This window comes from Oculina patagonica, chromosome 2 (assembly GCF_052425735.1).
Source record: "Oculina patagonica isolate OP01 chromosome 2, crgOcupat, whole genome shotgun sequence".
NCBI lineage: Eukaryota > Metazoa > Cnidaria > Anthozoa > Scleractinia > Oculinidae > Oculina > Oculina patagonica.
Genome location: NC_135759.1, coordinates 35,476,506 through 35,489,542, shown reverse-complemented (window position 1 = coordinate 35,489,542; position 13,037 = coordinate 35,476,506). Strand labels below are relative to the sequence as shown.

Genomic DNA, 13,037 nt, shown 5'->3' with positions numbered 1-13,037 from the left:
CTTGCAGTGTAGGCATCCTTATACAGCCCTCTTTTGAGTCTGGAAAAGTGACATGTGTCTTTCGTGAACAACTATACTGAAGCGCTTGACTACGCAGCCATAAAAAAAATTGAACATAAGTGCCAACTGGTATGTTGACGTTAATAATCGGTTTAAGGTAGAAGAAATGTTATTGTATGTAGGATTTAGTGGGCGATAATTTTAAGTTATAGCTTGATTTAGCGAACGATTTACACAAGTCGAGCGGGTAATTTAAAGGATTAGATAAAGCGCGTCCCTTAATGAGGTTAATCTTATTTAGTGATGAACCAATCATAAATATCAGACCCAGTCCAATGCGTCTTTTGAACATGGAAACAGACTTAGGCTGGCGTATCCGCTACACGCGTAGTGTCAACGTTAGGCGTGTCAAATTGTTTACAGCGTTTTCCGGTGACGGGAACTCTAGTGAACTCGAGGGACACGATAATAAAGGACCAATTAAGATAGCTACGGTATATGAAACTTTAGTGGGAAAAAAGAACACATTTTCTGGAAGGCTCGCCGTCGTTTAATTAAAAGCTTTTCATGAGCAAATCATTTTAAAGCTCACTGCTAGGGCAAAGATTAATCCTGTATTATCCTAAACTTCAATTATCACAGCATTAATGCCAGAGGATTAGTTCTAATCCTGTTAAAGTGGAAAATTGGATATTCAAATTTTTCTACCCCTACGAGAGTGTTGAATTCTGAACTCTGGAGTTTATACCCTTGTAAGAAACAATCTGAATCCAGCGCGCTGAACACAAATAGTTTGATACAGGTGATATTCATCATACATTGTTTTCATCTAAGCGCTCGAGAAATGCCCTTGAAGAAGATTTTTCTGCCTTTTACTCCTTATTGAATTTAAAAAAATCTTGATTACTATTTCACAAGATCCTTAGCAAATTAAACGGGAAGGAGCTCGTCAGCTAAATTTATTAAAGATGGCAGCTCGTATATTTTGTCTTAAAGGGACCGTGTCCCAGATTACAGTGAGGGAATATTTTAATAACACGCCAAATGCAAAAGAAGATACGGATGGCTAAAAGTGTCGAAGTTTGAAACGGATTGCGATAAATGTTTTTGAAATATGGTCCGGCGGAACAGTTTTGAAAGTTAATATTGTCTGACTGTAAATTTAAATTTTAACACCCAGGAGACACATTTGGTTGCAATGAAGCTATAATTTTGTCATTAAAGATCATAGAATTAACTTCTTTAAAAACATTTAGTTTCATAGCGAATGTTTGACAAAATTTAATAACATGAAATTAATTTAGCCGGGTCACAGTCTCTAATTTTAAAATATTTCGCTGTCGACCAATAGAAAACGAGTACATTCAGACATACGTCAATCAAGCATTGCACGAATGGATTAGCAAGTAATGCCACGCATTGGAGACCGTTAGATGCTGCTTGCAGTACAAGATTGTTCTAATTTTCCAGGCATATCAGAATTGCACAGGCCTTGGCCGCACGAACAGGACTTCGATGAGTGAGTGAAACCGCCTGTCTTGATCACAAACAGAAATAGTACAGACAAGTAAACTCCACGCATGCGGAGCCCTTGGGGAAGGGGCAGCACGCAGGTTATCTTTAGCTGTCTAGTGACTCCATGTGGAATTTTCCGATAACTATCTTTTTATATACTATTTATTATCCAACTCCACTTTGTCGGGAGAACAATGCAAATAACTCGAGAAGCAAGTACAGATAGCAGAGGATATTTGTCCTGTATGATACCGGTTAGTTAACTGTATTCCTCTTAGCTCTCCAGAACGCACACTATACCATTTTTTACAGTTCAAAGCCTGGTTTTCCGTTGGATAATAAATCTCTCGTTAGCTTTTTTGTGTATTTGATTACAACAAGTCTTTGTAAAACTATACAGCGAAATCGGCAAGATAGCAGTATCAAGTAGTATAAATCTTTCACATTTTTCTTGTGAAATTTGATTTTATGGGCGTATGGTACCTTTCTGTCTTGTGACCGCCTGCCATATGTCTATTTTTAATTTAATCAATTGGAGCATTTTAGGCTGGGGTTTGTAGGCGTAGGAAAGCCGGAATTCACCGCCATAAATTCGCGATAATCAAACACCGCCTCTTGTGGAGTCTACCCAAGGTCATTCTCTTCATTTATTAATTTATCGTTTTTCTCCGCGTGCCTTAACATAACAAATACATTATTATTGCCTGAGAGACAATTATATTTGCCTTTAATTAACTGGGTTATAGGTAGATAATAAAAGTAGTTTTCAAATGAAATTTTTAAAGTTCATTAATTTTTAAAATTTTGACTTTAGATCTTATCGCAATACTTGTTTTTGCATCTTACCGCGCGAAGATATATTTCATTTTGTTTTAGTTTGCTGGAGGGAAGCCCACCGCGGGGTTGCTCATAACTTGAAAAATTTATTAACGATAAAGGTTGTTTTACAATTTGTAAGAGCCTTCCAGATGCGATTTGCCATTCATTTTGTTACGCTTTAAAGGTTATTGTTTTAAGAGGAAGCCACCACAAGATTCTGGATGCATTGATATAAATGTTTTCAACCCTAAAAGAAATATAAATTTAACTTTAGTAAAAGTAAAAGTGCCCACAAAGTACAGCAACGATATTTAACAGCCTTTATTAACCAAACGGAGTTATTTTGATTCAAGTTGGTTGAAGCTGACTGAATCCCGTCTGACTCCAAGTCAATTTAAATTTACAATTGCAATTATTATAATGCTATATGATTTTTTTTTTGCGATGGTGGTCTTTATTTGGCCTTATATTGGCCTTATACTTTGCCAATATTTTGCCAAGATTTTCTTCATAAAAAAGATGACTTAATTTTTAGTTGAAAAGCATGTTTTTTTATCTTTTCAAAATTTTGGTGTAACCGTGTAAACATCTTGAATGTGTAAAAACAATGTTTCATTTTCTCACAAACGGTTTTATAGTTAAGTTATCATCTAAAACAAATACATAACGACCATTTTCTGTTGCTGATTTTCAATTTTATTTAAGGGTGTTTCTTCTAAACATGTTCAGAGAAATCTAATTTACGTCATCAGGTTTAATTAAAATGAATAAGAAACTTTGTTGACATTTTTTTAAAAATAAGATCGAAAAATGTGAGAACGAAATGACATAGAAACTATGTACATTGGAAAACAAAATCATCCTTGGTTTTCATAGCTTTCTGGTGTGGGCCCTTGGATGATCACCGACCAAAACATGTGACCAAAGGTTCCCTTTTTCCACTCCCCCCCCCCCCCTCCTTTCCCCTAGGGCTATAGGTTTGCCGCTTGTTTTCGACGAGTTAGGATTCTTGTCGGAATTCAAAGCTATTCGACTACACTCCCAAAGAAAAGGGCAGAGAGCGACATACAAAAATGCGTGTGACAGGAATAATTTGCGAACTTACTCCCTTCGTTGTTTCGCTAGCCCAAAATTTAGTACATTGTGGTCGCTCTATAAGCTAAGCTAAGAGAGGCGGTCGCTTTACTTTAAGAGATTGTTGTTTTAAACTAAGAGTCATGATGTCTGTTAAGTTGTTTTAAAGATGGCCATGTAGAATTCCACTGCTGAGCGAAATTTAGGATCGGCTTTCGACCATTGACGTTCGACTGATTTAACTTACGAGTTCTTTGTCTCTACAACGAAACAGTGCAAATGGGTTTGTTATATTCGATGTTGTATTAGTCGTTTAAACGCATCAAAACAGTGCTCATGACCTTCAATTCAAAAGAATGTTTCTTTTGTAAACCAAACGTTAAAAATTTCCCTTTGCAAACATAAGATAAACCAAAGGCTGCTTGGGGTCACAGGACCAGAAAATGACAGAAAAGGCAGTTTCGCTAAAATATTGTGTTTCTTCGACTGAACAACTCTTCAAAAAGCTTTAATGTAGTTTATTTACAATGTCAGTGCAGCGATCTTCCAAGTCTGCCCGCGAATTGAAGACGATTTTAGCAACAGTGCAGTTGCGGCATCGTTGCGTATCAATGTTCTTTTATCGCTTCACACGATCGGGTCGAAGGAAATTAGTTTTGCATGGCCGTGTGCGGTTTCAAGAAGATATAATCTTGAAGGATTGAACAAGTGACGTTTTCGTTAAAATGCCTCTCAAATTAAACTTCGCTGTCCGTACCGCCTGTACCGTAACTTTGCCGCTAAGAATTACCACTTGAGCTAGAAAATGAAAAAGAAACAAGTCGCTGTTTTATAAAATCGAACTTTATTTGAATCCGATAGAATTCTCAGTTCGTTTTTCCTTATTTTCTTGTCTCGCTTATTTTTCTCTGTTTATTGTTTGCGTTTGAACACAAAGGCCGATTCAAAAACGATTTAAAAGGTAGTCACTGATGAAGAAAGCTTTAATGTGGCTTAGCATCTCTTTTTTAACTTTTCCTTTCAAGATTCGACTCGACCATTTGCAAAACAATTATTTTGCTGTCACTATGTTATTCTCTTTTGTTATTTATTCCAAGACATAATATAATTGCAAATCGTTTCAAAGTTTTCTCAGTTATCCTGGTCTTATTGTCTGTATGTTTCAATAGGCGGTCTCTTATTAAATATATCATGCCTCTTACAAGCAAAAAAAAAAGGGCAAATCCTGGATTCAAACGCGCACAGCACAGTCAGCCAATTTCAATTCAAACTTTTATCTCAGTGAAAATGTATACAAAAGAAATAATTTGATAAAATAGCTCTTGTTCCCCACCGCAGCTAGTGAATGGACGTTTATATTTTTCCATTCAAACGCTTATTTTTAAATAGTTGTTTCTTCCTTTTGGCCGCAGGTAGGGATTAATTACTTGGAGTATTTCCCCGTGTAAATGTCTCCACGCAAAAGATAATGGAATTGTAATCAATCAATCTCTCGCACCTGCCTGATTTAATGGTGTTTAGAGATAAGAAAGTGAAAAGACATTAATTAAGAGACGAAAACTTTGAAACCTCTGCAGCTTATATGAGGCGTCATTATGTTACGGTCAAAGCTCCAACGCTGATGTCGTAAACTGAACGGTCACATTGATCACATCTTTTCAAGCGCCTCACCGGTTTACTGCTGGCTTTTCACCGCCTTAAAATGAATGCTACAAATGTCACCAACGCCAGCCCTTCGTGTTTCAGGGTGAAATGCCAGTTTACAGTTGGTGAAAGAGTGGCCATCATTGTGTTCTTCACCGCAATTTTTATTGCGTCTTTGGTGGGGAACTGCATCTTGTTTCTCGCAATTATTCGCCATAGACGCCTTCGACGGAGCTCGACGAACTTTTCTATCCTCAGTCTCAGCCTGGCGAATATCCTTATCACAATATTCTGTATTCCAGTTTTCACGATCGACGCGTTTATCGCCGAAAGGTGGGTCTTCGGTGTGATCGGTTGCAAACTTGTTAACTTTTTGCAAAACACTTCCATTGATGCCGCCATTGTGACCCTCCTGGTTATCAGCGTGGAGAAGTTCCTGGTGGTTTACTTTCCCTTTAAAATGCGTGCCCAGCGAACTAAAGTCCGTTACTTGGTCCTTGGCGCGTGGATCATTGCTATCATCGATGCTTCTGTGTATCTGAACTACAGAACTGTAAGAACATTCCAAGGAATTCCGCTGTGCGTCGAGAAGTGGCCATCGCCGGAGACTCGGAAAATATTTATTGTAGTTCAAGCAATCGTTCTTCGTTTCGCCGCGCTGGCGTTCATGATAGTTCTCCACGCCGTGACCATCAGGAGGATCCAGGCGAGATTGCAGTACCGCAGAGAGCACAGCGATGGAAGCTTTCGCGAATCCAACATTATGCAGGTCAGTTCGCACGGACTGAGGATCCGGAAAAAGGCTGTTGTCATGTTAGTGGTCATCGTCGCTACAGCCGCGGTGACGCTTTTTCCTTTCTACACCTTGGTCTGTTGGCGGATGTTGGCTAATCCGAAGATTACGGACTATTTCGCTAGCAATGTGGCCGTTATCATAACGACGTGGCTGGTTTACTTCAACAGTGTCTGTCATCCCATCATCTTTGGGATGAGCACGCAGTACCGCAGGGCTGCCAAGACTTTATCATTTAATCGGAAATCGCAAGCTCAAAGTCGAAATCCCTCGAACATGAGGAAGCAGACCAAGGGAGAACCTATGATCATGACGGAGCAGGCTTCTTAACTGAGTTAACTTTAATTAATACGTGAAACAAACGATGTGTTGTGTTTATTGTAGGTGAACTATAATGCGAAAAATTCAGATCACGGTACGCTTTGCCAAAGCAAAGTATAGTATGAGAATTGTGCAAAGTTTGCCTGTAAACCACACAAAAACAAGGTGGGGAGGGGAGGGGGAACTTCATTAGTATTACAAAGATCCCATTTCTTTATTTACTGCTAAACACTCGTAGTATAATTTTCTTTACTAGGAATCCAATATGCAAGACAAAAAAGATCAGGGTTCTCATGCATATTGTCGGGCAAGCTAGAGGACTGCCCTCGGAGAAAATATTTTATTCAATGACCGTATGCATAAAACAGTTTGTGGTAGTTGGTAGACGCCTCGAAATAGTCAGACCTTCCAATTATTTCCCAGCAATGACTGTACTTGAAAAAATCATTTTCCTCCATCCAGTCGAGGAGGAGGAAGAGAAGAGCTTCCCATCCTTGCAGCTTCCTTCCTGTCAAACTTTGTGTCAACCAAGTCGAACGACTTATACGAAAATTTGTCAAAGAGCAAATTTTCCTTTGGTAGGTTTGACGTTATCAATCAGTCTCTAAAATGTACAGCAATAAAGATGTATATTTTTTTGGTGACCCAATCGGATGTGGACAGTTAATGTCACTGTCACCTACAGCGAAGGCAATTATGCCGAAAATTTCCGATCGAGAATTTTTAATAAATTTTTTTAGGGTTTCAATGGTACCATTAAAATATTAACTTGAATTCAATTGGTTGTATTTGACAGGCAGAGCATTTTTTTCCTTCGTGTGCATTGTTTTTTAATGAAACAACAAGATTTGATGCAAATTTCGTTCTTTCGATTACAATTTGTTTACGCACAATTTTATTATTTATAACATTTAGTAGCTGTAACTAAAAAGTATTAAAAGCGTAATGATATTACAAGATAAAACAATTTCTTGATTTTTCAGATAATGGCTTTGTAGGCAGGAAAATATATCTATAACATTTCCATAAATCACTAAGCCAGTCAAAGTCGGCACGAAGTTTTGTTACTTGTATAGAAGGAATAATGACTCAATAATGTCAGTCCTTATACCCTTTCGACATAATTGCTAGTTGATTAACATAAGCTGATTTAAAATGTCGATATTCTAATATAAATTTGCATGAACCGTGCAGTGTGGCACAACAGCTAGCAAAATCTTAAAAACATGTGTCAACAGGGTCAAATCGAATACTATAATGTAGCTCTAAGTCATGTAAATATATCAAACTTACCAAGTAAAAGTTAAATTGAACTGTCTGTTCTTATAATTATGGACGCCCGTACCCGTTCAATAAACTAAACTTGCTGTCTCCTTATAACAATTTTTGTTCTTTCTAACAGGAATGAATACACAATACAGTACATACGTATACCGGTAGTCGAGTATTTTGCATGCAGAAAAAAGTGAAACTTTGCCCCCCTTAAGGTTCGTTGTCACCTAGTAATGCAAACTATACAAACGAAAGTCAAACTGTGTTTTTCCTTCGCTTCCGCCTTTGAGGCTATTTTGGGTCCTACCCGATTAGTTGTATTGTGGTTTCAGGAGATTTTTGTCACTTAACGCAGGCATTTGAACAAAAGATACAAATGAAAGGGAATTGCATTTCCTCTTTCTTTGTCTTAAGTTTGTTTACTGTTTTGCCCGATTTATGTGGGTTGTTCATTCAGGAACTTTCTTTCACTTAACTTCGTCGCCAATACAAACGATATGAATGAAAACATGCGTCTTTACCTCCCTTTGCCTTAAGGCTTATTTTGCTGTTTTACTGGCAAATACGTAAATTGCGTTTTCAAAATACGTTTAAGAAAGTTGGATCATGTGTACTTACGGCACCCCCTCGTGTCGATCGCACTCTCGACCTCGTCGACACTTCATCACACTCTCGCCTCCCTCTCCACTCTTCGTCCCCCTCCTCGCTTTCTTCTTTCACTTTCGGTGCTCCTGCGTCTCCTCGTCCTGTCATCTCCCCTGTCTTCGTCCTGTCGTACTGCTCCATTCGTTCCCCCCCTCCCTCGGCCCCCCCTCCTCCCCCTCTTTCTTTCCCCTACCCTCCCTCCTTTTCTTTTTCTCCCTCTCAGCTTTCTCTCTCTTCCCTGCTACTGCCCTCTCTCCCTTTCTTTCCTCTCCTTTCTCTCCTCCCCTCTCCTCGTTCCCCGCCCCCCCTTCTTTCCTCCCTCCTCTGGTTTCTCCCTACCCTCACACCTCTTTCTCTTCTTCCCTCTCCTCCCTCCCGGGGGGGGGGCTCCTCGGGCCTCCCCCTTAGGGTCTCCGTCTTGGCTCCCTCCTCTCGCTCCTTCTTCTCCTCCTCTTCTTCCGGGCATGACTTCCGGGGGCGGGCATCCTCGGGGGCGGCCCCCCCGGCGTACTCCTCTCGCATGGTCATACCCCCCTTCTCCTACAACTCTCTTCTCTATTTCTCTCCTCATTACTCCTCCCCCTTCCCGTCTCCGCAGTCGGCCCTCTCGGCTATCTTGTGAGCAGCATTCTATTGGTTTTTTTCTTTTTTTTCTCTTTTTTTTTCGTTCTTTCTTTTTTGGTTTTCTGTGTTGTTTTTTTTTTTTTTCTGGACTCTTTCTTTTTTTTTCTGTTTTTTTTTGTTTTTTGTTTTTTTTCGCTCGCCCCTTCCTCGCTCTTTTTCTGACTCTTTTTTCTTCCTTCTTTACTTATGTTTGTTTAGGTGTTTTGCTCTGTCCGGGTAGTGTGGTTTCACTCTTTTTTAATCATTGGGTGTCCTCGTCGACGCCGCCCCAGGGTGGGTCTGGGCCGTCGTGCGCCACATCCTGCAGCTCGCGACGTGCGGCCACTCTTGGTCCGCGTCCGTCACACTGTCAGTGGGCAGCTTCGCATGAGACGACTGGGTTAATCCAACAGTCATCATTCTCTGCATTTTGCCCGGTCACTGGGGTACATACTCACGCTGAAGCAATTGGTCCACAGTGGGAGCGGAGGGATACGAACTTCTGTGCTGCTGTTTTGTGGGGGATGGCTGGCGGTCCTCCCAGATGGATGTTTTAACGTCTTTTGCGTTGCTGAGCGTCCCCTTTGAAATACGCTGACTGCATTCCGATTGTCGTCAAGAAATTGATGGTCTTCTTGCGTTAGACTTTACTATGATCTTACTTGTGCATGGACGGTCTGCTTCCGCGCTGAGGCTTTTTTTGACATTTTGTTCGTTGTGCGGGAATGCCGGTTTCAGGTTTCTTTATGTGTGGTCTTGGCATATCGGGTCGGCGACGTTGGAGTTCGTGTGCGACTATCGTGTTACTAAACGATTTGAAACTGATCGAAATTAGTTATGGTGTAAAATTATAAGGTAAGTTTGTCATTTTTTTTTATCAGCCTGAGTTTCAATTTTTTTATGATTTTGTGTCGCATATCGATGACTTCGTTGAGTTTGTTAGTCGTTTTTTGGTTCGTTGATTACGCGGGGGGTACTCTTGTTTGTACGTTGAAAGTATTTTTTTTTACGACATTTTCATTTCAACGTTGTTCATCTTATTCTATTTACATTTCGGCCCAATTCACCCTTAAAAGAGCAACGCGAGCGCGATTGTTTCTATGTTTTTGCGATTGTTTTCTAGGTTTTTGTGTGCGCGCGGATTAGTGGGAGAATTGTCTCGCGTCGTGCCCTGGTCTCTAGTTCGTGCTCGGGCTGGGTCTGCCTGATCGTGCCCTCCTCCCTCTCGTCAAACGCCTGATCGCGGTGGTCTAGTGGGTTTCGTCTGGTGGCCCTCCCGATATAACCCCCCCCCCCCCCCCCCCAAATCCTGTTGCGAGGCTTACGGTTGAGCTTGCTGCGTGGCGACCGCTTGCGGATGGATATCGTCAACACTGACCGTGTGTCAGCAGAGCGTCGTGAGTTCGCCGAGTTCGGCCGGGTCCCGACTGGGGTCTTCGGCCGACACATGGTCGGTCGACACTCGCCGACTTCGCCCGTTGTTGGTCGAGTGTCGATCTAGTTCGGTCGACTGGGATCGAGTGGCGATCGACATGTCGTCGCGGGTCGATCGCGGGTCGATCGAGGTGTCGATCGCTAGTGTCGATCGACACTCGATCGGGGGTGCCGTAAGTACACATGATCCAGAAAGTTTACATACGCAAGGCGCTTAATATCCTGATGTGACCGGATTTATCTGACCCCAACTGAATTGGTCAAAGGGATGAAACATTATAATGAAACAGAACAATAGCAAACTTTGCAGAAACATTCCCTCAAAGATGATATTTGAAGAGAATACGTTTAAAAAAAGTTCAGATACACAAGAAGCTTAATATCATGAGAGCGTCCGGTCAACTTGGACAAAGGGACGTAACATGATAATAAAACAGAATAATTATACAAACTTTGCAGAAATATTCCCACGAAGGTGATTAAGTGCTTTATGTCTGTATGAAATTGTACAAAATACACAAATATATTTATTTTCTTTGCTCAGGAAGCATTTTTGTTTATTTTGTCGCAGCTGTTTCAACTCGATAAAGTAGCTTTTTAACATTTTTAAAATTACTTGGCTTCATAAATATTTTGCGACAAATTAAAGATTTGATCTTGGTGTTTCAAGTTGTTGTTTTTTTCACTGAACCTCGCTGATAGAAAAAAAAGCAATCTAACGATGATAACAAATCGTTGAAAAGTATTAACCTCGTCTTGACTTCAATACATTTCGAAACTCAATTTTTAAACTTTCCCTAATATTCAAAGAAAAATACCACTTACCACCCTTTCCCCCTCCCCCACCGCGTGAAAATAAGTAAATAAACGCACTTTCTCAGCAAGCCACTATCTTCGTCGATCTATGCTACGCAGTGAAACATGTATCATTGTCAAAAATAAGGATCTTACTTGATATGTTTAGCTACTATTTTCAGTATTTCAAGTTGAACTGATGAAGGTATTTTCTATTTCGAGTCTCGCAGATTGCGTAACTACATTGCAAGTTTCGAAGATTAGCAAAGTTTTTGCTATGTTATTTAAATTTCAACAAACTGTAAACATATCTGCTCGAAGCCAGTCCCAACAGAGTACTGCGCTTCTGTTTTCTCCACTGCCTTTTTGATTTTTCGCTATTCTTCTGATCTGTACATGTATCGCAACGCGTGTATACAATTACCGGTAGATAATAAATTAAAGGTAGTTATATTTTGTTAAATATAACTGTGACGGTCTCAGCCTGTTTATGTACAGTAGAATCCCAATTTCTTCAACCTTTAGGGGAAACGAAAATTGCTTGAAAAATCGGGAGTTTCGAGAAATCTGGGATAAAATAACATAAAAGTACTATGCAAGGGAAACGAAAGTTGGTTCGAGAAATCGGGAATTTTGAGAAATCGGGATTTTACTGTATTTATTATAGAAGTACACGAGCTTTGCGTTTATATACCGTAGAATTCCGGTTATAAGCCCTGGGCTTGTACAACTTCGTAAGGGGTTTTGGGTGGGCTTATAAGAGGAAGGGCTTATATTCGGGAGGGCTTATAAGCGGAAGGAAAAAAATGTTTCGAAAAGAGCCTCAGGAGTGTTGATCGAAATACGCTTTTAAGTTAAAACGCACAAAAAAACAACATTTAGCCCTGTTCAGTACTGTCATTCGGTAGAGGGGGGCTTATATCCGGGGGGGGCTTATAACCGGATGTATTTTTTTGTTTCCAAGTTGATGGGCCTATAACCGGGGGGGCTTATAAGCAGGGAGGCTTATACCCGGAATTTTACGGTATGTCAATAAAATTTGAACAATATAGATGTGTCATAAGGACTCAAAAGCTTAATCCCTTCACTTTCAAAATGGCATACTGAGCACGTAATTTTTATTTTTTAACGATGCTTTGCCTTAATTGAAACAACTTGTTTACCACAGGGAAAGCTGCTTCACTTTAATTTTAATAAAATAATTCTAATTCGTTTAAACGTGTCGTATTTATCGTAATATGAAGACGGCGATGGAATGAGCACGCGACAACACACGACAACCATAAACAGCTCACTCTGAAAAGAGTGATGGCCTGGGTCGAGAGCAGCCGCGCGGGCGTTTATGGGATATTTTTGGGGGAATCAAAAACATATGGTGGGATGGAACTCTGAGAAGAATGCGATGGTGATTTCAATGTCAATATTATACGTTGAACCAAAGAGCCTGTTAGAGAACTATAAAAAAAGATACAAAAACAGGATATATGCGAGAGGGAAGTGGTTCCCAATTTGGGCTTCTTTCCTTATACCAGGTATAAGTAGTATGGAATATATTTGCGATTATTTTACGTGTATTGTACCCGGCCACTCTTTGGTAACCGCCAGGAGTGTAACCGCTTAATTGGCATTCTCGTCCCCATAGTCCTTTCGTTTCTCTTAGGCGGCTTGGCACGAGAAAACGGAGGGCTCTGGGGACATAGGATTTTTGAATAAATTCGATTTTTATGATTGGCTGTTTGGAACAAAGAATTCCTTAACGGAAGTAGAAAACGTATTGACTCTCTCATACATTCTTTTGAAACGTCATGACTGCATACATGAAAACCGGAAGTCCTAGAATCTAGGACTGGTAATCCTGTGTCCCCAGAGCCCTTTGTTTCCTCGTGCCAAGGCCCTGCCGGCTAAGAGAAAGGAAAGGGCTATGGGGACGAGAATGCTTAATTGGCGGGTCGGTATCAACCAATCAAATGTGCTCAATGGCCGCCCATGATTGCCAGGCTAAACACCTTGTCCTAAATGTATAGGCTCACTCTGCGTTTTAATACGGACGCAAGACAATGGTTTTAAGTGGTTGATATTACTCCTCCGAGTGGATAAAAACCTCAATATGATTATGAATGTT

General features: G+C 40.4%; 1 protein-coding gene across 1 annotated transcript; it reads left to right on the top strand.

Annotated features, from left to right (window-relative positions):
- Positions 1–5,011: 5,011 nt before the first annotated feature.
- LOC144644418 (pyroglutamylated RF-amide peptide receptor-like) lies at positions 5,012–7,646 on the top strand. Its single transcript, XM_078503895.1, has one exon. It carries the CDS (start codon positions 5,111–5,113, stop codon positions 6,173–6,175), a length of 1,065 nt encoding a protein of 354 aa, XP_078360021.1. The 5' UTR covers positions 5,012–5,110; the 3' UTR covers positions 6,176–7,646.
- Positions 7,647–13,037: the final 5,391 nt, after the last annotated feature.

Excerpts from the sequence above, each read along its gene's own strand:
- LOC144644418 (XM_078503895.1), top strand. The coding sequence starts at position 5,111 with ATGAATGCTACAAATGTCACCAACGCCAGCCCTTCGTGTTTCAGGGTG.